The 26,829-nt window shown below is 46.6% G+C and overlaps 2 protein-coding genes and 2 pseudogenes across 2 annotated transcripts; 1 reads left to right on the top strand and 3 right to left on the bottom strand.

The window, feature by feature from the left end:
* The first annotated feature begins 16,360 nt into the window (after nt 1-16,360).
* LOC149105737 (uncharacterized) lies at nt 16,361-17,452 on the top strand. Its single transcript, XM_089272381.1, has 2 exons — nt 16,361-17,092; nt 17,243-17,452. Exons 1-2 carry the CDS (start codon nt 16,361-16,363, stop codon nt 17,450-17,452), a joined length of 942 nt encoding a protein of 313 aa, XP_089128507.1.
* A 127-nt stretch (nt 17,453-17,579) lies between these two features.
* On the bottom strand, nt 17,580-20,860 carry LOC149105736 (uncharacterized; annotated as a pseudogene).
* Nucleotides 17,580-23,051, bottom strand: LOC149105735 (uncharacterized; annotated as a pseudogene).
* LOC149105734 (uncharacterized protein F54H12.2-like) lies at nt 17,580-25,767 on the bottom strand. Its single transcript, XM_089270519.1, has one exon. It carries the CDS (start codon nt 25,662-25,664, stop codon nt 24,276-24,278), a length of 1,389 nt encoding a protein of 462 aa, XP_089126645.1. The 5' UTR covers nt 25,665-25,767; the 3' UTR covers nt 17,580-24,275.
* Between the last annotated feature and the right edge of the window lie 1,062 nt (nt 25,768-26,829).

Raw genomic sequence — 26,829 nt, 5'->3', positions numbered from 1 at the left:
AAACACACTCACGGTAGACAAACACGAAAAAGTGGTTTGCCCTCTCAAAGGAGAAGTCCGAGAAAAATGGGGACTCAGTAGCGTGTGGTAGACTTGTTGTGGTCCCATTTATGCCAATCACTTTTATGAAGAAACCCTCAAATATGACCCAGTGTATTTCGAAGAACAAGCCCTGCAAACCTAACAAAGAAATCATGTGAAGCAAATAATAAAGGACCCTCTTCATTAGCGGGCAAAAAAATGTTTTTCAGTATCTGATCTACTGCATCATTTGTTGAGGAAGAAGAACAAGATGTTCCTGTGGAAAAGTTTTGCACAGCAGATGTTTGCAACAGGAGTTACAATACTCAGATAAGTGTGAACATTGCAAAACCTCAAATCCTTGGCGAATGAAGATGAGGAACAACTTTTACCTTGGGAGGGGAGTGGAACGCGAGAGGATTACCAATGCAACGAATGCCATCAATAGGTATTGGTGAGAGGGACGGCCTTATCATATGCACAATTGTGATATTGTTTTGTGGAGGACCTTGCCGTACCATGTGGATCTTTCCATCTGGTTTGAATTTTATACAAGACTCGCCATCTTCGTGTAGCAAAGGCGAAACGCTACCCGGTACATCCATGCTCACGTCAACTTGTCATGGATGACCATTACTCGGTCAATAAGACAGACAGTGTATGGAATGTTCAGTAGAAACATCCCCACGGAAGTAATGCTCTGTGTACGTGAAGTAAAGTTTAGGTTATTGTTCCTGTTATGGCTGCACTACGACGATAAGGATGAAGTGATGATTATCAGCAGATTGACTCTTCAATCATCTTTTTCACCCCCCATTTACCCTGAAGACATAGCTTGGGTGTAACATGTAACTTTTATGGTAACTCAGAAAACACGTAGAAAAAAAAGTTGTCTACTCTCCTGAAGTCTTTAAAGTCAATGAAATTGAATGTCTTGAGTTTTTTTTGGCTTGCATGATCCTCTTCAATCAAAGCTTGCCACGCCATTTTACTTGTCCCAGATCCAATTCCCTTCGAAGGGGCCTACCAACCCCAACTGTGGCCTTTCCGTGCTGTCATTGACCAATCCTCCATTTCTCTTTAATTCTTCCTGATAAACGCGTTCTCATACCTGTTCTTTAGGGGTGCCATTTCTCAGTTTTTCAGAATACTGTCAGTCACTTTCTCTAAATTCTTTTGTCCTTTTTTTTCATCTCTTTCTCGAATTTCGGCCGTCTGCCTCTCGATTTCTTTTTGCAGGGGTTTGAACAATTCCCTAGGTCGTGGATACCCTTCTCTAACTCCCAGGAATCTACCCTCTTCCATCCAAGCTTAAGTTTTGGCTTGGGCTTCTTGACCCACCCTTTGGAAGAAATCACAATGTTTGGGACATTTTAGGACTAATCTCTCACGATTCTTCTCTGACTGAGACACGGACATGACCAAGGGGAGTTTGCAGTAACACTTCACGATGTGTACGGGTTTGGCCTGGTAGAAGTTGTAGAGTTGACGCTTGGCTGACCCTAAGTAATACTCTACATGGTCCATACCACAGCTGACATAACAATGTTGGATGGGGCGCACTTGTAGTACTCCCAATGGCTGTTCTGAATTTTGGTCTCTCTTTTGTGAAGTACCCTTTGGATGCACAGGGCAAGAGTACAGGATCTGGGTGTCACTTCGGGTGGGTGGTGACGGATTCTTGAAGGTTTCTGTAGAGGTTTGGGGAGTACTAGAAGGGTCTTGTTTCCATTGCTGTGCAAGCCCGTCCAAAAAGACGTCAGGGTCAAAGATCTCCCCTTCCTCCAGGACACCTCCACTATTCCCCATTCTCCACAACGGGCGGGACTCCGTGAAATATAGATTGCTCTTTTACTTCTGAAAGTGTTGTGTTATTAAGTTTTAGAAAAAACTGCTGTTTTGGTTAATTTACTTGTGCTAAATTACTTTGAAATTAGAAGACTTCTGCACTTGTCGCATTTCTAAGTGTTACATTTTGTCAGTAGTTAATTTAGTTTTTCTATCATTTTGCTAAATAAGTTCAGCACCGAACTCATGCTAGCTGCTACTTCAATAGGATTAATTAACAACCTGTTGGCTGTTGAGCCATCGCGTTTTAAGTAGGAATACAGTTGTTAACACATCTAGTTCTTAAATTATTGTTTAGTTACTTAATTTGTAAAAGGTGTGATCGGGCAACGGGAAAGCGCTAGTTGATGCTTCGAAATTTATTAGCTATTCACTAGTTTAATTTTGTTCGGTACTTTTTAATTTAGTGTAATTTTAGTTGGAATTTTTCCCAATAAATAACAAACACTTCAACAGTAAAACTCTGGAGTTAAGTTTGAATTTTATTAGGTTGTGCTATTCTCAAAAGACTTCATGTTCTGTTGTAATTTACTTTTGACATCCTAGAGTTAGCACACTTATTAAACTCAATTAACAATAGAGGCATGTAAAATCCATATATAAACAACCACATTTATGTCCTTTGATTACAAATTAAGTTGGAATAACCTCCTGTTGGAACCAAGCTGACTTGTTGCTGTTTCTGTCTGTCCAGTTTGTAGTTAGATCCCGGTACCCAAGAGTGTAATGGCTCTTCCCTGCCAGCGAGTGCCTAGTTCTAGTTTAATTTTCCCTGCAAGTATGGTCGCAGTTGTCTCGTTATCAAGCATCCAGTCTTCGCCCAGTAAACAACGGGAAATGAAGTGTGATTGTGAAAACACAGCTGCCGTTGTTTACCGGTTATCAGTTTCAGTTTGCACATTGGCAAGAAGATGGTGAAATGAATGAAATTAGAAAGGAAATGACTGGTGACATTTTGTTTGGCGATCATTTTAGAGAAGTAGACAATTCTCTCCACATTAGGGTTATCCCTGGCACTGTTGCCAGTTCCAGTTTTGGTGAAGACCTCGACTCTCCACCTGCCAGGTGGTTAAATCTCTTGTGACCAGAGGACTCACCCACCGCGGTACAAAAGTCCCTTGCTTTCGCCAGCTGGCTTGATGAACATCTGGCGTAAAAATGCAATTCTTGGTCTTCAAGTTGCCAAGGACGGCTTTCAACTAGGCTGCAGGTAAACCCGTTTCCAGTTTCAGTTTGTACCCTGGTCACCCTGTTCTCCCCAAAAGAATTCAATGTTTTCCACTCCACTATTTCACATTTCCAGCCCCCTCTTCCTTGACAAAAGCATCTTCAAATCATTGAATATGGCCTATAATGTTCTCAAGGCTGATTTCACTTATCCCCTAGAATCTGTTACTGGGGATATGAATAACTTGCAAACTGAGTCATCACATACTCAGGGGCACTCAATTCTCCTTTATTCTGCTGTTGCCCTTGCCATTTTCAATTTTACTGTTTAAGTGGTACTTTGTTGTGTTTCCTGCCAACAGCGTTCAACCCTTGTTTAGCAGGGTCTTTTCTTGCATTGAATACAGGTGTGAAACAACAGGTACGGTACAAGATTACATGAACGGAATATGGTGCTTACTAATAGACAGCAAAAACAAAAACACCAAAAAATGCTACCATGAAATAAAATTTGAGAGAAGATCATAAGGCTGAAAACTGAAAAGGAAAAAAACATCAATTGTAACAAAATCCCAAATAGTGGCCTATGGAGCCCAAAACGGTTCATAAACAATGAAATCCCTGGAGTGGCCCTTAAACAATATTGATCATAATAACTTCCCCAAACAAGGCCTTTAAGTCCACTTAACACCTAAAACGCTACAATACCGTGTGTGTATCCTTATAGCTCTACTAGTCTCTAGCTAAATGGATCTTTAGTGTTTTTGAAACGTGTTTTCTTTGGTGAGGTTTTAAGGTTAGCTTTAGGTAGGCTTGTTTACATAGAAATTACAACGTTCTTTAAATAGGCTCAATTTTTGCAGTGGAGCAATCACACAGACAGATTTACTTTCGCTGTTCCATGCAGACAAACAGTACCTTATTACAAATTGTCCACCCAAAAAGCCTCTTATTCATCTTGGTGGCCCCTATTATCTGTCTACTACCAAAAAACATTTAATGCTGACATCGGATAACAATGGCTCTACGTCCTTTGGGAATTTATCACATCTATGTCATTATTCCTTTCCTTTTCAAAGGACTCGTTTCAGCAGCTGTGTTTCTTTGTACCTTGGGTTTCCCTCCTTTTGCAAAATAACACTGCATCTCCCGTACCCAATTTTTTTATTCCTACCCCACTACGCATTGATAATTCGACCCTTCAGTCCTTCGATACCACTTATGATACCCTTGACCAAAATTTGACCCGTCGCTTACAAGAAGTACGACAGGTTATTAAGGACATTTATCAAGTTTCCCACACGAGTTTGTTTCATGTGCTAATTTACCGTTGTCTTGCTTTTACCATCTGCAACTTTATTGTTTTGGTCGTGTTTTATTGCATATTGTTCAAAAAGCCCTCAGGCTCTGCCCTGCCGACTTCCCCTCCTCACCCTGTGGAAAACCATTTCTCTAGCCTCTCAGTCAACCTCAACCTCTTAAGCTCTAAAAAAAAAATACTGCTTTACGTTCTTTTATTCATTTATTTCCTTTGCCCTCCTTTTATGTGTGGAAGTGTGCCTTATCAACGTGTTCATGCAGGTCGTAAAATTCTTATATCTACTCCCAAATTAAACTTTTCAGTGTCTTTGTTCAGCATCTGCTCCCCTATTCATGTGTATTGTATTCGTTTTCCCCTATTCATGCCCAAACCTTACTTCCCCCATAAAACTTGCGTTCATTTGAGACCTATGTCACTATCAATTTCTTCCTTCTCTACGCTGCTATTTCATCTGTTACTGTAATTCAACAATGTCAGCTCTGTCATTCGTCGTGGAATGTGACGGTTTCCAGCACAGAGATGAGGACTTCTCAGTGAAGTGCCTGGCAGTGTCTTGTAGTCCTGCGGACCATGTACTTTCGCCTCTTTGACACCACGTTGTTGCTGTCCAGAGGATCCGAAGCATTAAGGACGTTTTGGTATCAGACAAGGCACCATAGTTTAGCCCTGGCATCGGCAGGCCTCCCACAAGAAATGGCCCTTTCCGTCCTACTGCATGAGGTCCTGAAGGCGTTTATCAACCTGCCAGAATGAGATCTTGCACCAGCCCAGGTTCTCATCTCGGTAAAGGGTAAGGAAAAGACCACCCTCGTCACGAACATTGTCAACGTCCCTGGGTTGCCCTACCGTTTCCTCGTTCGGAAGTTAGAGGATGTGGCTTGCCCAACAGCCAAGCAGTTGGTGCCCACGGATCCTGGCCCGCTTCTCACCCAGGAGAAGGCTCGTCCTCTCAGTACTTGGCTGCTCAGTGAGGGGCTGGATTGCGATCACGTCGGCCGGATATCCCCCTAAGGAAAAGCACTGTTCTCCACAGGTAACCATCTACAAGAAACTTAGAACTCTTAATTCTGTTCTTGACCTCACCCAGAGGTCTCGAGAGGTGGGAGAAATGCTACGAAGCAATAGGCGAAGTAGTCCCAACCGTTCTTTACCACGACCGTATTGTTATTGTCTTAAGTGTTTTTATGGAAATATTATGAATTGCTCGTTTCCGCCTTTAAAATCTATTTTGGTTTAGTAATAGGGAACTCACTGTTCCTAGTTTTGTTCACCAATATATTCATTGTTAGGATTTAGAATACATGTAATTACTTTCAGGTAGTATTATTATAACCGACCAAGAAAATATAGAAAAGCCAACAGGAGTTCCTTTACAGTTAACAACTAGAAATCTTAAGTTACTATTCTTCTTTGTACATTGCCGATTCTTTGTACACCTGAGCATGTGCAATGCCGTTTCGCTAACTTTCATTTAGAAGAAAAAAAGGTTGTTATAAGGTCATTAGAGTTTCTTTTCATTACTACTATCTTCCTTCCGTTTCCTCGGAAGCTAGCCAACTGAACTATATTTCAGTAATGAAGTTTTATTAGTTTCCTCGGAAGTTAGCCAGCTGAACTATTTTTTAGTAATGGAGTTTTATTACTCTCTATTTATGGGATAATGTTCACTTCCTGTTAGTCACACCAATTTTCTAAATATGTGGAAATTCCGTTGGGCCAAAAAATAATTCTTGCTTTACGTTCATTTATTTCTTTTGCCCTCATTTTATGTGTGGACGTGTGCCTTATCCACGTGTTCCCTCAGTTCAGCTGCAGTTCGTAAAATTTTTATATCTACTCGCAAATTAAACTTTTCGGTTTCTGTGTTCAGTATCTGCTCTCCTATTCATGTGTATTGTATTCATTTTCCCGTATTCATGTCCAAACCTTACATCCGCTATGAAATCGGGTCCATTTGAGATCAAGTCACTTTCAATTTTTTTTCTCTTGACACCACTACTTCATCCGTGTTATCTCTGTATTTTCAACAATGTCCGCTAGTTCGTTCGTTGTGGAATATGACAGTTTCCAACATGGAAATAACGACTTCTCCTTATAGTGCCTGGCCGTGACTTGTGGCCGTACGAGGACGACTTATTACCACATCTTCAACACTAACTCACGACTGTCCAAAGGACCAGACGCCTTACGGACATATTGATTCCAGACATTACACCATGGTCTCGCCCTAACCTCGGCAGGCCTCGCACACGTAATGGCCTCTCCAGTGCTAATGCATGCTGTCCTGGGGGCGTTTTACGACCTATCTGAACGAGGAGATATTGCCCCAGCCCAGGTTATCATGTGGGTGAAAGGTACGCAAAAGACATCACTAGTAATGCACCTTGTCAATGTACCTGGTTTGCCCTGCCCATTCCTAGTCCATAACTTGGAAGACGTGGCTTGCCATGTAGCCAAGCAGCTGGAACCTGCAGATCCTGGACCGCTCCTCACCCCGGATAAGGCCATACTCTTCAGCACCTGGCTGCTAACGGAGGGGCTGGATAGCGACCCAGTTGGAAGGTAAACCCTTTAAAGGCCAAGGACCTCTCGAGGTAAACATCCACGGCTGTACAAGGAACTTTGAACTCTTAATTCTGTTCTTTGTCCTGCCCGGAGGTCTCGAATTAAGGTGGGAGGAGTGCTACAAAGCAAGAGGTGAAGTAGTTTCAACCGTTCTTTACCGTGACCGCATTATTATTATTTTAAGTTAATATTTAGTGTTGTTGTGGAAATATTGTGAATTGCTCGCTTCCAAGCCTTTAAAATTTATTTTGGTTTAGTGATAGGGAACTCGCTGTTCCTAGTTTTGTTCACCAATATATTCATTGTTAGGATTTGGAATACATGTAATCACTTTCAGGTAGTATTATTATAACCGACAAGAAAATATAGAAAAGCCAACAGGAGCTCCTTTACAGTTAACAACTGGAAATTTAAAGTTACTATTCTTCTTTGTACATTGCCGATTCTTTGTACACCTGAACATGTGCAATGCCATTTCACTAACTTTCATTTAGAAGAAAAAAAGGTCGTTATCAGGTCATTAGAGTTTCTTTTCATTACTAACATCTACCTTCCGTTTCCTCGGAAGCTAGCCAGCTGAACTATATTTCAGTAATGAAGTTTTATTAGTTTTCTCGGAAGTTAGCCAGCTGAACTATTTTTTAGCAATTGAGTTTTATTACTTGCTATTTATGGGATAATGTTCCCTTTCTGTTAGTCACACCAATTTCCTAAATATGTGGAAATTCCGTTGGGCCATAGGTTCTTTTATTTATTTATTTCTTTTGCCCTCATTTTGCGTGTGGAAGTGCGCCTTATCCACGTGTTCCCTCAGTTCAGCTGCAGTTCGTAAAATTTTTATATCTACTCGTAAATTAAACTTTTCGGTTTCTGTGTTCAGTATCTGCTCTCCTATTCATGTGTATTGTATTCATTTCCCCCTATTCATGTCCAAAACCTATATCCCCTATAAAATGGGGTCCATTTGAGACCAAGTAACTTTCAATTTTTTTTCTCTTGACACCGCTATTTAATCCGTGTTATCTCTGTATTTTTAACAGTGTCCGCTCTTTCGTTCGTTGTGGAATATGACAGTTTCCAACATGGAAATGACGTCTTCTCCTTAAAGTGCCTGGCCGTGGCTCATGGCCGTACCAGGATGACTTATTACCATATCTTCGACACTAACTCACTACTGTCCGAAGGACCAGACGCCTTACGGACATATTGATTCCAGACATTACACCATGGTCTTGCCCTGGCCTCGGCAGGCCTCGCACAGGCAATGGCCTGTCCAGTGCTAATGCATGCCGTCCTGGGGGCGTTTTACGACCTGTCCGAATGGGGAGATGTTGCCCCAGCTAAGGTTATCATGTGGTTGAAAGGTATGCAAAGGACATCACTAGTAATGCACCTTGTCAATGTACCTGGTTTGCCTTGCCCATTCCTAGTCCGTAACTTGGAGGGCGTGGCTTGCCACACAGCCAAGCAGCTGGAACCTGCAGATCCTGGACCGCTCTTCACCCAGGAAAAGGCCGGACTCTTCAGCACCTGGCTGCTAACGGAGGGGCTGGATAGCGACCCAGCTGGAAGGCAAACCCGTTAAAGGCCAAGGACCTCTCGAGGTAAACATTTACGGCTTTACAAGGAACTTTGAACTCTTAATTCTGTTATTTGCCCTGCCCGGAGGTCTCGAATTAAGGTCGGAGGAGTGCTAAGGAGCAAGAGGTGAAGTAGTCCCAACCGTTCTTTACCGCGACTGCATTATTATCATTTTAAGTTAATATTTAGTGTTGTTGTGGAAATATTGTGAATTGCTCGCTTCCAAGCCTTTAAAATGTAATTTGGTTTAGTGATAGGGAACTCGCTGTTCCTAGTTTTGTTCACCAATATATTCATTGTTAGGATTTAGAATACATGTAATCACTTTCAGGTAGTATTATTATAACCGAACAGAAAATATGGAAAAGCCAACAGGAGCTCCTTTACAGTTAACAACTAGAAATCTTAAGTTATCATTCTTCTTGTACATTGCCGATTCTTTGCACACCTGAACATGTGCAATGCCGTTTCACTAACTTTCATTTAGAAAAGAAAAAGGTCGTTATCAGGTCATTAGAGTTTCTTTTCATTACTAATATCTACCTTCCATTTCCTCGGAAGGTAGCCAACTGAACTATATTTCAGTAATGAAGTTTTATTAGTTTTCTCGGAAGTTAGCCAGCTGAACTATTTTTTAGTAATGGAGTTTTATTACTTTGTATTTATGGGATAATGTTCCCTTTCTGTTAGTCACACCAATTTCCTAAATATGTAGAAATTCCGTTGGGCCAAAAAAAAATATTGCTTTACGTTTGTTTATTTCTATTGCCCTCATTTTGTGTGTGGAAGTGTGCCTTATCCACGTGTTCTCTCAGTTCAGCTGCAGTTCCTACAATTTTAATATCTACCCGTGAATTAAACTTTTCAGTTTCTGTGTTGAGCATCTGCTCTCCTATTCATGTGTATTGTATTCATTTTCCCCTATTCAAGCCCCAACCTTAAATCCCCTGTAAAATCGGGTCCATTTGAGACCAAGTCACTTTTAATTTTTTTGCTTTTGATGCCACTATTTCATGTGTTTTCAACATTGTCCGCTCTTTCATTCATTGTGCAATGCAATGGTTTCCAACATGGAAATGACAACTTCTTAAACTGCCTGGCTGTGGCTTGTGGCCGTACCAGGACGACTTATTACTATATCTTTGACACTAACTCACCACTGTCCAAAAGACCAGACGCCTTACGGACCTATCAATTCCAGATGTTGCACCATTGTCTCGCCCTGGCCTCGGCAGGCCTCCCACAGGCAATGGCCTGTCCAGTGCTAATGCATGCCATCCTGGAGGTATTTTACGACCTGCCCGAATGGGGAGATGTCGCCCCAGCCCAGGTTATCGTCTGGGTAAAAGGTATGCAAAAGACATCACTAGTCATGAGTAGTAAAGCACGCTTACCTGGGCCCTAACCAATCAGGAGGCAGGGATGATACCACGTGACCACTATTTTCCCATACATTCTCTTAAATTTGTAAATCCAAGATGGCCGCCGGGGGTTAAAAATGGTACGCATGCGCAGATGGGACAACCTGAAATCGAGGTTGTGACGCGCATGTCCAAATAAGGCGATAGACAGGAAGTGAGTTTCAAAATTGATTTTTTATTGATTTTACAGGAAGTGAAAAATTACAAAGGTGTGTATCCGTATGGAAACGACATGAAAGTGTTCGTGTCTACGACGCGTTTGTCGAAGACGAGTCCGTAGCGTTTGGTTCGTGTGATGACTTTGAGATGTTTGGTGGCTGGGTTTCTCCAGAAGAAGTTGGGGTTGACGACATTGATGTTGCGCCGTTCGTCCTCGAGAGGTTGTGTGAGTTCGTCGAGGAGATTTTGTCGCATGACGTCGTAATTGAGTTGGCGTGATCCTCGTACATTGAGTGAGAAGCCTCGTACTTTGCAGCAGACTTTACCTTGGTGGGTTCTGTATCCGTAATTCTTGGGTCCAGCGGAGGTGAAATCTGTGATGAAATCGCCGTCGTCGAGTTCGTTGGTCATCTCTCCCAGGTAATCGCCTAGCGGTACATCGGCTTGTCCTGGTTTGTGCGAGTAGATGACGGAATCGGTGTCAAAGTAGAGAACTTGTTGTTTTAACAGTTCCAGGTAGCTGTATAATTTGAGCCGAGCCCAGCAGGTGGTGAAAGCGGCGACGAAGATGTTGATTCGTCTGTTATCGGGTTGATTGTCTTTGAGTTCGGCGTAGACGACCTCTAGCGCTTCGTCGTTGGCGATTCTGACTTGTCGTATGTCGTTGAAGGGATTGGAAACGAGGTCGAAGAGTTGCCTTGCGTCGTAGACGACTTGGGTGGTGGGTTTGTGTAGGTTTTCGCCGAACTTGCCCCAGAAGGAGTTGAGCATGAGTTTGGCGGTGGCTTTGCGTCCGGGGTTTTTCTGGATCATGGCCGGATCGAGAGCGATACCTTCTTTCTGGTAGTATTGTTGCACGTACCGTGCCTTGTCTTCGGGGGTGTGGCACCAGTTCGGGTAGCCAGCGGATTCCTGTTTGATTTTTAGCCAGGTGTTCACGTAATTGGCGAAGAGTCCTTTACGGCGTTGTTCGGGTGGGAAATGGTGGACTTCGTGGATCTTGATGAGCGTGTATCCCATGACAACGGCTTTCTGGATTTCGGGTGTGCACCAGGTCCCTTGTAGCGTGCGTTGTTCGGTCGTGTGAGGGCATTGGTGCGATTTCTTAAGGAGGGGTTGGGTCATTTCGTGTTCCACGCACAAACGGCAGAGTGGGAAGGTGAGTTTACCCCTGTGTCGAAAGGGTAGAACGGGATGGTAAAGTTCGTGAGGTGGTAGTATGTCCACTTTGGCTATGCCAAAGTAGTGATGGATGTCTTGATCTTGAGGGTTGACGATGACTTGCGGGTGTCCTATGGGGTATACGCATTCCTTGTTGACCCAGGGGTAGAGCGACGTCACGTCGACGTACTTGGTTTGTTCTCCTTGAGCCACGTCGGTCACGTGATGTAGTTTGACGGCGTTCGTGCGTCCCCCGAAGAAGGCTTCTCTGGGATTGAGGGGGTGGACGATTTCGAACGTGGCTAGGAACTGGCGTAGACCAGGGTCGGTTTTGTTTTCTAGGTCCCAGTCGCATTCCCACTTGACGCAGAGCTGGTAGCCTTGGCGACTGAGAAGGTCGTGTTTGAGGAGTGTGAACTCGTAGACTTCCTGTAGGGTGCGATCGGCGTGGTAGATGGGATATCTGTCACGGTTTCGAGGGAAACAACGAGGGCATCCGTGCCATAGGCATCCGTGGAATTCGTAGACAGTTCGAGTGGTCGGATCGTACCTGTCCACGAGATGATTGGCTAGTCGGATTTCACCTCCGTTTCTCACGGTGCGTATGCGATCGCCTTGGTCCGTGTGTTGCAGCGAGTGTTCTTGCCAGGCTAGCCATTTCAGGGCTTTGACGGACTGATTGGATCGGGCGCCGTGCCATCCTCGCGGGGGTCTGGAGGCGATGGTGTTGGGTGGGACGAGTTTCTTGCGCCAGAATCGGTTGCAGGCGGAGGCGATGGTGGTGCATTTCTCCATGGGGTCAAAGTTGGCTTTTTCTTTGAATTCTTGCCGGAACTTTTGACAGCCTGCTTTGAGGAGTTTGACGTCCGACTCGCAGTAGGCTTCCATTTCTTGCCGTAAGACGAAATGGTAGTTGTCGTTGACTTTCTCTTGGTACCACTGTTCGAATTCGGCTTTCTTTTTGGCGGACATGCCGTCGGGATCGTACATGTCTCGCGGGGGCATGGGACCTTCGTACGCTTGGTTTTCTAGAGTGTTGAACTTGTGCGGGAAGAATCCTTTGCACAGTTCGTGGATTCCGAAGGTGGAGGGAAAGTGGGCCAGCGGGAATGGGAGAAAGCATAGGGAATCTTTGAAGGTCAGTCTGTCGGATCGCAGGGACAGTATCTTGGTGCCGATGGTGATTTGGTCTGTGACTTCTCGATGCGTGGCGTAACAGTGTTGCAGGATGAACATCCCGTCGTAGCCTTTGAGATTGTGAAAGAGGACGATGACCTCCCGATCGTCTCCGTCCACGTCGATGGCGAGGGATTCGAGGTGGTCGAACATGTCGGCGGTGCAGTTGGGCCCGTAGAAGGAGCAGAATTGCTTGTCATCGTCTTCCAGGCAGAGTAGAATGGGGGTCTGATTCCCTTCGGCGTCGGTGATGGCTTTGTAGTCGCAGTGCACTTGAAGGGGCGGATCTCGGTCCACCAGGACGCGCGTGTCTGGATCGTCGGGTCCGGGTTCTTCGAAGGGTCGCCCTCTGACTTGGTCGCGCGACACGCGTTTCTGTTTGGGCTCGTCTTCGTCTTCGGGGAGGCGTTGGATTAACATCGGTGCGTCGACAGAAAGACTGGTTCTTTGCAGATGTGGCATTCACCCCATCCGCACTTGTGATCGGGAGTACGGTGGTCCCCTCCTCGTACGGTCCTGCGTTTGGTTTCGTAGACGTGACAACAGTCCAGACACTTTTTGTAAGTGTCGCAGATGGAGGGGGTGGTCGAGCTCCGCCGTTGCGAGTGGTCGTTGTAGCAATGGTCTCCGAAGAATTTTCTGTGGCACGATTGGCATAGGGAGGTGGGTTCGGGAAACTTGCCTCGCGCTAGGGGTCGTTTTTTTTCGATGAAATCGGGGCAGTCCTTTCATTTGCAGGCGGGACACCATTTACCGTGGCAGGGATGATTTTTGAAGTCGTCGTGGTCGTAGCCTCGATTGCATTCGTCGCAGAAGTAGGATTTGTTGATGAACCCGTTAAACGAGTTGCATCCGTCGTAATGACTGTCTTCTTTGATGAGACGAATGATCTTGTCCGAGGGTTCGGGTCCCGCGTAGATGAGCATGTGCGCAGGGTCGATGGAAAGGACTTTGAGCTGGTAGCCAGGTAACGCGGCCTGAAACCGTTGCAGTTCGGGAATGCCACAACGTCCTTCGGGGACGTTGGCTCGACGGTGGAGTTCTTTGGCCAATCGCTCTTGGACGGGTCGCCCCTGTTTGAGGTTGTGGTAATCTTGGTCTCGCGTATTCATTTCGGCGTCTACCAGGGCTTTCATGGTGACGATGGTGCGAGCGCAGCATAGATTTCTTAGTTTTTGATGGTTACGCGCGACCGTTTGACGATTCCCCGTACGGCGGCGCAACTCGGTTTGTATCGTTTTCCGTTCCAGTGCCCTGGACCTGGGGTGCGTATGAAAGTGGTTTCCATGGTAAACGTGTCGTCGGGGGTGAATTCTTTGTTGGAGTTGAGTTTGGCCGCGAGAGACTGGAGATAAGTGTCTAGTCTTTCACTCCCTTCTTCGAATTCGCGCACGGTGAAGGTGGTGGATTGAAAGGCGTGCGTGAAGGCACTGGACTGCATGGTGAAATGGACCGTGGAGTTGGGTGTCAGGGTAGGATCCTGAGCGATTTGTTGCTCGATGGATCGTTGAAGGGCCTGAGTGAATTCTTGGCCTAGATTGTCCCTGGGAGTCACGTCTCTGTGTTGTCTGAGCGTGGCTTCGAATCGTTGTTTGTTGAGGATGTTTCTCCAGTGACGTCGAGCGCCTATGGGTCTTAATTCAAATTCTAGGAGGGGTCTTGTATTACCACCACCACCTCCGGTTTGGAGCATCACTCGATCGAGAGCCGGATCAAAGATCCAGTCATCGTCATCGTCGAAGGGGAAGGCTTCGTCTGTTCTGTGAAGACAATAAACACAACGTTTTTTATTGGTCAGTTTTTACTGCCAGGTCTCCAAGCAAAGTGGTGTTTAACAAAAACGCTTTTATATCTGCTATGTTATTCATCGTGTCTAGGAAATCACGTCCTAAATGGATTATCTTTTCCTCGTTACACTTGTTGACATAATGTCCATGGTAAGACGAGTGAAAATAGATATTCTTGTTGACATAATGTCTATTTACATCATTGGGTATCACGCGTACTTCTACGTGTCCGTAACCCCATTGTCTTTTCACTATACCGTATTCTACTATTTCTTCGTGAAGTTCGTTCAATAGTTTATTGTTCCTTCGATCGCGTATACACTGCCAGGTTGCTAGGTCAATCACGTAACACTTTAGTTCTTCCGGTAACCAATCCCAGTAACTCTATGAAAAGAAGGTGAGGCTTTGGTCAGTTTTTTAATCCCAGGCTACCAAGCAAATTGTCTGACAATGACGCTTTTTTAAGAGACAGAGCACGTTTGTAAAACCATATCCTAAATAGAGTTTCCTTTTCTCGTTACGCGCGTTGACATAATAACCATAGAAAGCTTTCTGTCTTTTGATTTGTATGTGGCCGTAGCCCCATAGTCTTTTCAGTTCGGCATAATCCAAGATTCTTCTGAGAAGTCGACTCAATGGTTCATTGTTCCTCCGATTGCGTATGCACTGCCAGGTTGCTAGGTCAATCACGTAACACTTTAGTTCTTCCGGTAACCAATCCCAGTAACTCTATGTAAAGAAGGTGACGAACAAGGCGTCGTGAGAATTTGTAACCACAAAACACAACGAAACAAAATCTCAAGTCCAAACGGAGATAGAATTCTAGAATAAAGGAGGCGACGACGAGTCTCAGTTCCATGGGTCACTTGTCCAGGGAAGCCAATAGCATACTTAGAATACACGGTGTGTGACAGATCGTGCAGTGCAACTTCTCGTGGGTCCCCCCTTGTTCACCAGCTGCTCATCGAGTGCCCTTACGAAGCAATCAAAATGCACGTGGTAACGACAGCACTTGGTACGACAGCAGATTTCGGTTCTGAGGATGACTTTCTTACATAGGGTGCACGTTATACTCACTGCTTCTTCATGTTGATCCATCTGTTGGTTCATCTCCTCGTCGGTCAGCTCTTGTGCCATGATTTTTTTCCAGCGCTCGATACAAGTCAAAAACTCAGAGTGACTTGAACGGTTCGAACCGATCTTTTTTATACCTACGGTGAAACGGGGTCCAGTCTCCGACTGAGAGAGGGATAGGGGGTAACCCCCCACTCGACCCGCCCCCAGTCTCCGACCGAGTGGGGGTATACCCCCCTATCCCCTGGGTCTGGTTAACACGTGACTTGGTCTCGATCTGTGATTGGTTGGACAGATCTTCATAAGGCGAATCCGCGCCGTCCCCGATCTTCACATGACTAGTTTCACGTGGAATGCTTCAATGTGGCTTACATGACGACATTGCGAAATCACCCAATTTTAAGTCAAAATGGCGGCGTTTTGTTGAGCGAGCGAGCGATGTGCATCATTTCAACGTCCTGAAGATGTTTTCGGAAGCGGACAACATTCCTAAAGGTATTTGAAGTAAATACGAATGTAATTTTACGGTTAGCAAGAAATTAGAAGCGAAAATTTTAGGTAAGTGAGCTTGCATGACCTTCGCCATGTGCTACTCAAATTCAAATTCAAATTCCCTTCGGACCGCCGTTTTTCCGTTTGCAATCTCAAATAATTCTTGAATTATGTGTCTTGAATCGTTTTTGGGATCGTAGAGCTCAGGAACTTTGGAAAAAAGCTTCGTTTTGTTGAGTAAACACACTTTTCGAAAAGACGCGTAACTCGATTCGAGTTAATATTCAGCTGGCTGTTGCCATGGTGACGGAAATGCGAGATTTTGTTTTTTTTGTTTTTTTTGTGAAGTTTAATTTATTTAAATTTTTTAAAAATTACTACTAGCTTCCATGAAGGAAAACTTTTTTTCTAGAGAGTATTTTTTATGCTCTTTTAAATGAGATATAGTAGATATAGTAGATATAGAGATATAGAGATATATAGATATATAGAGATATAGAGATATATAGAGATATAGTAGATAGATAGAGCACGATTATTCTCCACGCCCATTTTAGAACTTGTATGAGCGTCCATTACGGAAGACCATGCCTGCCCGCTCCGCTGAAGCATTGAAACGACAGAGAGTGAGAAGAAGAGAGTTCGTGCGAGAGTGGAAGAAAAGAAATCCGGAGAAAGTTCGCGAGCAGAAAAGACGGTATCGTGCACAAAAACGGTACAAGATGCGTGACATGGTGCGCGACGCGTTGAATTGTTATAGGGAATGCAAACGTCGCTCCCGTTTACCTGCAACACGACAGTGGGAAGAGCATGATTACGATCCGGATGAAATTCTTCGGGGTTTGTTGGGAGTTCGGGTTGAGCTGACGGATTTCAGGAAAACAATACCACCGTCCAACACCACGACCACCGCCGCTAAGAGCACTACCACTGCAACACGACAGTGGGAAGAGCATGATTACGATCCGGATGAAATTCTTCGGGGTTTGTTTGCAGGTCGGGTTGAGCTGACGGATTTCAGGGGAACACTAATGCCATCCAACACCACGACCATCGCCGCTAAGAGCACGATCACCATTACCACTGCAACACTACCACCAACCAACACTAGTACCACCATTACCACTGCAACACTACCACCAACCAACACTAGTAGCACCATTACCACTGCAGCACCACAGGCATTACCCCCACCGCAACGCCGTGGGAGGGTGGTGTCTTATTTCCCCACCGCCGCTAAGAGCATGACCACCGCCGCTAAGAGCACGACGACTGCCGCTAAGAGCACGACCACCGCCGCTAAGAGCATGACCACCGCCGCTAAGAGCACGACCACCGCCACTAAGAGCACGACCACCGCCGCTAAGAGCACTACCACCAATACCACTGCAGCACCACAGGCATTACCCCCACCGCAACGCCGTGGGAGGCAGTTGTCTTATTCCTCCTCCTCCTCCTCTGACTCTGAGCCTGATGAAGGGTTGGTAGCAGAGTTAGAACGCATGTTAGCGGAACCCGAGGATCCTGTAAAACGGAGACTTGAAAAGATCAGGAAAAATAGGAAGGAAGCAGAAGAAAACAGAGTAAGACGAATGCAAGAAAGACGGAAAACAGAAAAAATGATAACTGAAATAGCTGCTGAGCTTGATAAGATGTCGTTTATGTTACGACATGGGTAGATGGTTTCAACAATTTGAACGCGAGGATAAGGTAGAGCAGGCTACTCAGTTTGAATATTCTCGCAATGTATACATTACCGCCGAACTTATGAATCAGTTGGAACACTATTTATAGGACAAGAGACTCTTTTTTGAAAAACAACAAAGCGTGTGTAACTTTAATTACAACAATAAAAGGTTTTACAATTTCCAACGTTTCTTGGTCTGCATGATTTTCTTAACAATGCGTTCTGTCATGGTTTTACGCCCGGGTAATTTGTCGATGGCCTGGATCATCTTGGTGTCGGCATCCCATTTGTCCTGTAAGTTCTTGGCCCTGGAATAGTCAATGTCGTGTTGTTTGGCTAGTCGGTCCAGACGGTTGATCCCGGGGTCTCCACGCGCCAGACGTTTCTTCAGTTTGGTACCAGGTCCCATGTACTGATAACCGGGCCAATGAAACTTGATCCCAGTCTTGGCCAACCATTTTTGGATGTTGATCCCATACCCTCGTTGACGTCGACGTCGGGTACTTCTCCTCGGGGGTGGAGGTGCCTTTTTCCTCTTCTTAATCCGAGTCATAGTCCAGTCCCCTTCTCCAGGGGTCTTCGAAATCTTCCCACCCTGCTTGTAACTTTTCTGCGGCTGACGGTTTGGCCTTCTTGTACTTCTTTGACTTGCCTTTGGGACTGTAACCACTGTCGTCGTAGTCGATACCGAGTGATTTCAGTACACGTCTGGCTCTATCGGAGATAGGTGCTTTTTTCTTGGACGATAGCGGAGTTTTACCTAGCGTGACCTGTTCGAATGGACTGAAGGGTTTGGGGGTTTTCTTCTCCTTTTTAAAACCTGACGTGGAGGGTATGGGGGTTTTCAGCTCCTTTTTCAGTCCTGTCGTAGAAAGGGGTTGTGGCGGGATGATCACGGGGGCTGCGGCTGGTTGGTTGACTCCCTTGAGGATCTGTTTCAACAGAGTTTTGACGGGTGCGTCGACCATGCCTTCGGGTTCTGTCGTTCCCTGGTACGAGATGAGACCGCTTTTACCCGTCCGTATTCGTTTCACCACTTTCCCTTCCTCGGAGGCGATGGGTTTGGTCATCTTGACAGCCATGCTGTCGGGGATGCGTTTGTCGTTCAGGATGAGATGTTCTTCGGCGGCCAGACGTCCGGCTTTGTTCAACAAGGCATTCTGGCTGATCTTACCCTTGTAATAATCTTGCAGACGATTGAATTCTTGAACGGGCACCATCATGACTTCGTTCATACCTGCTGACTCAAGGTCGTGTCAGGAAACTCGGACAATTCTCTCAAGGCCGTCTCGTAACAGTCTTGCCAGTACCATATGGATTCGTCTTTCTTTTCCAACTCGAGTTCGAGACTTCAAACGGTTCCCTTGCCTTTACCGCACTCCCTGCACAACTCGATGCACCCACCGGGCGGCGTGGTATCTCGTTTCGTTTGACAGGTTTGGCAGAACTCACCGAACTTTAAAGCCATGTATTCTTGATACAGGTCGTGGTACCTCTTGTTCAAGAACTCATACGAGTCTTTCCATCGGGCTTCGCGACGATTGGCGTCTTGCAACAACTGCACAAGTTTAGGAATGGTATTGTTGGACTCGTCTTCTCTCGGCGGGAAATTGGGTATGACGTCGATCCCCTCCAGCGGGTAACCGTCCTCACTGCGTCCTTTCACCATACACAACATGCTTTGAAACAACCGTGCAAACCGCTCCAGAACCCCGCTCCGTTTTGGGTGAGGAGATGTTCTCTTCGACGCTTTAGAGAGTTTTTGCGTCTACCCACTTCGCGCAGAACCCTTTTATGTCTTTTCAGTTTCCCATAAGTCGTTGCGTTGATGGGGATCCTCTTTTTCAGCAAATTGAGAACCATCTCGCTGATGGCATTGATCTGATCTTTGTCGGCGAATTGCAACATCTGTTGACGTTTGTTCCGATTGGCTTCTTTCAGGACGCGCGTCAGGAAAGGACGTTGTCGTCGTAACCGCTTCATCGTGGACTTATGCGTACGATCGGATTGGTGTACTCTTTTTATTACATGATGCAGCAACCTGAGTTTCGTTTCCCGTAACCTTTGTGAACAACCCAACTGTTGAAACCTCGGGTACCTCCACGTCTCTTATACTCTTGGTACTCGCGTTTGATACTAGCCACCCGATGTTTGGCCTTTTGATGATCGACGGGTTTCCTGATGGCGTTTATCATATCCTTGGTGACCCTGAATCCCTGCTTGAAGTCCACGAGGATGGGAGCCACACCTCCCTTTTGAGTCTTTCTCCTCTTTTTGGTACGCGACAACGAGGCTTTTCTCTTAGCCATCCTTCCAACGTGCAGTCTCTTTTTTGTCTGAGTCCGAATGGATGAGTCACATCTTTATACTATTAGCCACCATTTTGAAAATCTGAGGTAAATTGAGCTTCGGAGAAATTTTGTTCGAGGCTCGTGCGACTCTCTTGGATTTTGATAGACCTCTCAGACCTTTGTTTACACCTTTGTGAAGCACGAATGAAAACATTCCACCTTTCTGTCTCCTTCTTCGTCTCCTCCTCCTTCGGGCTGTCATGGTGACGAGTGAAGTGGACGACGACTAGTCTCGTCCTTTTATTTTTTCACATGATGGAGCATCGGAACTCTTCGCCCTTGTGTGGAATTTTTTCACCTCGTGTCATTCGTTCCTGCATCCTTTTGGTATGCGCCCGTTCTTGTTTGGCTCTCAGGCTTTCTATGCCTTTGGTGATACCCCAAGCCGCCTTGGGTAAACCCGCCACCACAGTGCCGATCCTTCTCCCCTTTGGTACCGTCTTCTTTTAGTGGTTTTAGCGGTTTTACGCCTTCTCGAAGACGCTTTCTTTCTCCTTGACCTCTTGGGCATGTTGGTTCTGAATGAAGAGGTTGGCCGCAATGTCATTTTTTTATAGCGGCACGTGACGAAATCGTAGGGCGTAGTCTCGAACGTATCGGTCGTACGTGGGAGATGTGAAATCCGTCACCACATCGTCCAACGTTTGCATCTTGGTCAAAAACCCATCCAATTCCTCCACGCCACCCAGAGCATAGTTCCTGAATTCTGTCAGCGTCTTTTCGTACGTCGTGTAAGCGAATTGGGCCATGTCCACCTTGAACGAATACTTCTTGAAATCGTTCCATCCTTTCAGTAAGGTGGCGAAAGCCGTCAATCATACCACCGTGTACCCGTCTTTCCACACGGATCCCACGACGATACTAACGGCCACCGTCAGTAAGGCCAGTCCGTTGAGAATGGCGTTACACAACTTGTAGTAACCGAACATCTGTCTTCGACACCATCAATACTTGTGGTAGAAAGCGTACAAGACGTCCAAACGTTTCAGGGAATCCAAATCCACCACGGTGTTGAAAGGTTCATCCAATAAACAGACCGAAGTACTCATGACTCTTCTCTAACCAGTGCCAAACGTAGTCTGACTTTCTGTCGGGACGTTCGATCCTTTTAGCTTGTTGCTTGTATTCCCAGATCTCGTCCTTGAAGGCGGTTTCCACGGATTGGTTCAGGATGTCCTGGACTTGTCGGTAACTATCGCACTCGTCCACGATACGTTTCATGTCTTCGTGATCCATGCTGGTCGCGTCCCAGTAAGAGCGAGAGCATCGGCATAGATGCAAAAAGTAGGGGCACCACTCGACTTCACTCCTCAACATCTTGATTCGAATGGTTTTTCATCGACGAGGGGGTCGTCTTTTCTTAAGTCTCACGAGTCTTCGGATCCCGCGACCCACGCCCACACCACCAATGGCAGCGGTCGTTCCAGCTCGGATGCCTGTTTTCACGGCGTGACCACCCAACGCTTTGCCAATCCCAAGGCAGCCCCTTTACCAATGGGTAACATCGCAGACAGGGCATTCGCAAGAGCACTGCCCCATTGCTTTCTCCTTTTCGGTCAACGACGGCGTCTTCTCATGGTTGTTGTTGTTCTCAGTTACGTACACTGGTCGAATTGCGTGTGACGGTAGGACGTTGTCCGTTTTTATAGGTGGTCGTAATCGTGTTGGTGGTCGTGATGCCCGCAATGCGACGACCCGCGGCCGTCTGTTGTTGTTGGCGTAAAATCTCTTCCAATTGTTGCTGCATCTGGGCTTGGTCGAGAACACGGTCTCCTCGCCTCCTTCTTCTTCCTCCTAGACCCGATCGAATCGACGAAGGCGGTGTGGAGTCACTACCACTTCCGCCTCCACCTCCTCCGCCTCCGCCTCCACCTCTGCCTCCACCTCTGCCTCTGCCTCTGCCTCTTCCACCGCCGCTACCACTAGCGCTACTTCGTCTGCGGCTTCCGGAATCACTGGAGGACGTCGGTGTATTTTGACGTGGGACGCGTCTCGGTCGTTTCCCTCCTCGAACGGCTCGTGCCAAAGGTGTGGACATTGTTATCCTGGGTGCCCCGACACCTGCCGTGACATTGGGCGCGACACGGATCCAGCACTGCCGACACCCACCGTGACGTTGGTCTGCGGTGCACCCGAGCCAGCGGTTTCTACTCCGACGGGCGAGACATTGGGTAGGGGCGGTGTCGCCAGTGACGATCGCGGTGAAGGAGGAGTGTTCAGACTCGTACCCACACCCGCGGCAGGCGGAATCGGAGTACTCGTCCGAGCCAGTGTCCCCCAAGGCGAATAATCTTCCAGAGCCGAGAAGTTGAAATCGTCACTACCATAAGAGCTCATTTTTATCCATGTACCTTTCTCTTTCTATCTTCTTCTCGGCGAGTTCTCGTTGTTTATGAACCAAATAATCGAAACCTTCACCATTATATGCGTTTATGATGGACCGTACTTGACGGTAACTCTCGCATTCCGTGACCTGTCTCATCGGTTCGTAGTCCAGCTCGTGGGGATTCATGATGTATTTGAGCCTGTTTTTACACAGGTGAATGAATAGCGGAAACCACTCGACCTTGCTCCTCAACATGATGGGGTTGCAAACTGATGGCATCGGACGAATCCTTCGTCTTTTAACACATGGCTGAGGACACGTTGATCGTCCTGACTGGCTTGATGAAGATCCAATAGCATCTAACCGTAAGGTCGATCGGTGACCTTGCGAAACGTGTCCAACACCTCTTGCCATTGCGTGGGAAACGATTGCAGAAGTAAATTCCGTATCCCCAACTGATCCCGAGGGTTCTTGAAGGCCGTGATGTAATGTGCGTTGCGGGAAATGGTCTTGGCGAATTTTCCGTTGGGGAATAGATCCTGACACAGGTAGATCACCGTGATGTTCCGATGATGCGAATGTTTGGTGAAGAGATCCAACACACGCTTGTCGTTACCACCCTCGTCCATCAGATCGTCCAGGACCAACACGCCCCCTCCAGGAAACCATCGGGGTAACTGTTCGCTGTCGGGGATGCCTTCGTAAAACTTGACTCCACCCTTCTTGAGCTTTTGGAAACCGTCTTGCCACGATCCGTAGCAGTAATGAATACTCTTCGGTGTCTGTTGGAACAAGTCGCCGTTCTCGAAGAGCAGTTTGGTCGTGAACACTGTCTTGCCGCACCCCGATGGACCCACTATCAACAAACTCGACGGCGTGTGAAATTGAAACGCTTTGCGTCGTTCCATCATCATGAAATGGTCCAGGGTCTCGAGACGTTCCGTTTTTATCGGAACAACTTGGCCAATGGGGTCTTGACGGCAGGGATGCGTTTCAACAGACCCAATAGGGTGACCTTACGATTGAAACAGATGGGTTTTTTCTTGGCCCGACTCCTGATCTTGGCCATGGCCCTCTTGGCAGCGGCTCTCTTGGGACGTCCTTTTTTCTTGGCAGGCGCCGATCTCTTTTTTCGAGGTTTTTTCTTGGCGAATTTACTCAAGTCTCCGAACTTGTCTTCGTACCAATGCCTCTTTTTCATTCTTCTTTTCCTATCTTCCTTCTCGGAAAGCTTCGGCATGGCAGGGGCGGCTCTCTTGCGTTTCCTACGCGTGGTCACCGTCGCCGGTAATGCACCGGTGTCCAGTACGGACGGCGGTTGAAAAGACACTTGTCTTCTGGCGGGTTGAAGTATTTTCAGATTGAGTTGTCGTTTTGGCGGTTGGTTTTTCTTGAAATGAGCCTCACTGGGTTGAGGCGTCTTTCCACCCGCTTTTCCATAGCGTTTTTCTAACCTGGCTATCACGTCGTCCAAATGTCTATGCCCTTGAAACTGAAGAGCCATGACTACCACACAACCTCTTTTTCAAAAATGAACCTCTTTTATTTCGAACAGCTTACTTTATAACAAATGACGCACTCCTCGGGAGGAACCGCTCGTGTCCTGGTGACACGGGGTTTTACAAATCTTGCGCCAGGCCAACTCGTCCACGATCAGACGTTCTACCATGTGTCCTACTTTACGATCGTTCTCCACAAACTCGTTTTTCTTAAAACGATTCAAGAACTCGTTCATGTCCCGACCTTCGGCTCGGTCGATCAGGAACATCAAGGCGTAACCGCCGCAACTCTGGCTGAACAGGGACTGCAGACTCTTGCCGTTGTGAATCTGGTACTTGAAATGACGATCCAACCATTCTTGGATCGGTTCGGCGGTTCCGTACGCGTCCAACGGTAGACCGTAACTGTCCAGGATCTCGCACTTGTTCTTGTCGGCCCACAAAGCGATCCAATGCACGCCCGGTTTGTCGTGAGGGTCCGTGTTCACGATGTAAGCGGTCGGTCCTTCTTGAGGGACTGTCCTTGGAAGCCGATCGCAAGGGACCGTGCCGTAAAAGACAGAGCGTAGGGACGGATTCGTCCGGGCCAAATGATCCAATTGTATATTATTCAAGGCTACTTTCTGCATTTTTTTTTTCTCATTGGTACACGTCGTAGATGACGACTCGGTTCTCGTTGATCTCCAGCAAATTCTCGAATTCGCCGTACAACAAGATGGTCAGGTTTTCTCCAGGATTGGCTCCGAAATCGATCACCAGATGCAGTTCACCTTCTTGCTTGGGGTTCAACACTGGACTGTCCAAACATCCATTGGCCGTGTTGTCAAATACAAACATGTTGCATCTCTTGCCGTCCCCCCAATCCACTTTTCGGACCATGTTTCCTTTTCCCCTGCACAACGCTCCTGAGGCTTGGAGGAATCTGTAGTAACCTCTCTGATCTTTACTGTCCCCATTGTGATCGAGCTCCAAGGTCTCGTAGGGGTATTCTTCACCTCTCACCAATTGTTTGATGGAAGCCAGACTGAATTTTCCGAAATTGAACGGATTGATCGTCACAGTTCCGTTGAAGGCAGTTTGTTTCATCAACAACACCACTAACCGATTAGGTAGCTTACTGTGGAAAGGATTGCTGCACTCGAAATGACGATTGTCGTTGGGATGCGAGTAAGTGCGAATTTCACTTCTCACCGTGGGGTAAGTGGCCACTCTTCCTCCTTTCAGGCTGGTCATTATCTCTCGGTACACCGAGGGAGTCACTCTCACTTGAGACAGGAACAATCTCACTTTCACGTCGGCTTCAGTCAGTCTCAGAGTATCAGCACCATTCCATCGGATGGTCCACAGGGCTGGGGCATTGAAGTACATGTTGATCTGGATCTGCACGCCAGGTAACAGTAATTTGCTGAGATGAAACACTTCCAGGAAAGGTTTGAACCTCAAAGTCACGGCTTCTCCGTCCAGAAACTGGGATCGTCCCTGGACCAAATTCTTGAGATCTTGGGTTAAAGCAGTATATTCAGCGTGAGGAGTAGTAAAATCCATCGCATTGGCTGTCAATTCATCGGCATCTCCGTCGTCGGGTACACCGAGACAGTTGTACCATCCGCTGGGTGTCAGGATCGATTCACCGTCGTCTCGGTCGTGGTTCAACAGGGTCTCGATGTAAGCTTTGAGGTGGTAAGTATCCGTCTGAGGGCTGATGAGAGTCCCATTCAATCTCACATTGATCTGTTTGAAGAGGGTGTGAGCCAGATTGTTGGCGAGTCCCAGGACATCCGCTGTCAACAGATTCGTCGCGTCACTTTTCTTAACGGTCAATTCCACTTCGAAGAAACTCTCGTTCAAGTCGATAAAGTCTTCTTGTGGATCGACTTGGAAGGTCACTGGATTGATCCCTGTATTGAACGGGTTAATTCTCACCAACCGTCGAGACGACATGCTGACATCCGTGGGAGGGGTACTGAACATGTTCAGACGAGGGTTACGAACCCCCGCCGACCGGGCATGAGCCACGAGGTCCGTCATCGTCTACGTCGTCGTCGTCTTCGTCTCCTTCTCAGGGCCGACTGCACCCAACGATAGTTCGGGCGTTTTGATCGGGACAGGAAGATCGATCCGCCTTTATACGTTCGTCGTATTGGGATAAGCCTCACGCGCCTCGAGTAAATGGGATTCATACTCCAAAGAGGTCTTTTCTCACTTTTTTCGCCAATGCCCGTTTGATCTCTTGCGTCGCTTTACGTTTCACGGCCCGTGTCGCTCCTCTCTTGACCCCAGCGAGTCCACCTCTCCAATTGGGCTTTCCTCCCTTGCCGCCCGAATTTAAACCTTTCAGACCTTCCGTGGCCGTCTCGGTGATAAAGTCTCGGAGAATGCTGGGACCTCGTTTCTTGACACCTCTCCAAGCCATGCCGAATCCGTCTCCAGATTGCCTCATTTTATCGGGATGAAATCGTACCAACGTTCCACCGATCATTCTTTCTTAAAGTGTAACGTCACGATCGTATTGCCGTCTCCAAAGGTCGTCAGTTCTCCAGTTGTCTCAGCCACTTGCACCTCTATTATGTCAATGAGGTCTTTGCGCACGGGAATATATTGAATGTGGTAAGGTTCGAAATACTGAACACCCGCACCTCTTCGAATCAAGTTGACCTCTCTCAGTAAATCCGTGACTTGATTTCCCACCACGCCACTTCTAGCCACGTCCGAGTAGACGAACAAGGAACGCGAACTGCTTCCCACCAAGACCTCGAAAGCCTTGTTCAGGTTCAGAAAATGCCAATTGGAATAGATGCTGAGTTTCAAATATTTTTGACCCTTAATAGGTAATGAGACAGACCAAAACACAGGAAAGCCATCATCATCATGTAAGTCAGACACGACGCCAATATCAGGAATTTTATCTTCAAAAAATTCAATCTGTAAGTTAGGTCCCAGACTGTAATTATCTCCATCCTTCTTGATCCATCCCAATTTCTCAGCCAAACCGACGTTGAACCACAAGGCCGGCTGGTCACTGTAGGGCCTTAAGATGTCCTTATTGTCTGTAACAAGGTCTTCGCCTTCCCACTTGAACTTGACGTAGATTCTTTTACCATCACTGTTGAAGTATTGGGATCCCAATTTAGGACCATTATTCGCGTAGATGCGTTGTCGCTCGAAATAAGCGATCATGGATTTCATGAATCCA

This window comes from Orbicella faveolata, unplaced genomic scaffold (assembly GCF_042242905.1).
Source record: "Orbicella faveolata isolate gen_17 unplaced genomic scaffold, um_ofav_v1 contig_34, whole genome shotgun sequence".
Taxonomy (NCBI): Eukaryota; Metazoa; Cnidaria; class Anthozoa; order Scleractinia; family Merulinidae; genus Orbicella; species Orbicella faveolata.
Note: the sequence above shows the minus strand (reverse complement) of the source record. Positions and strands in the feature narration are given on the sequence as shown.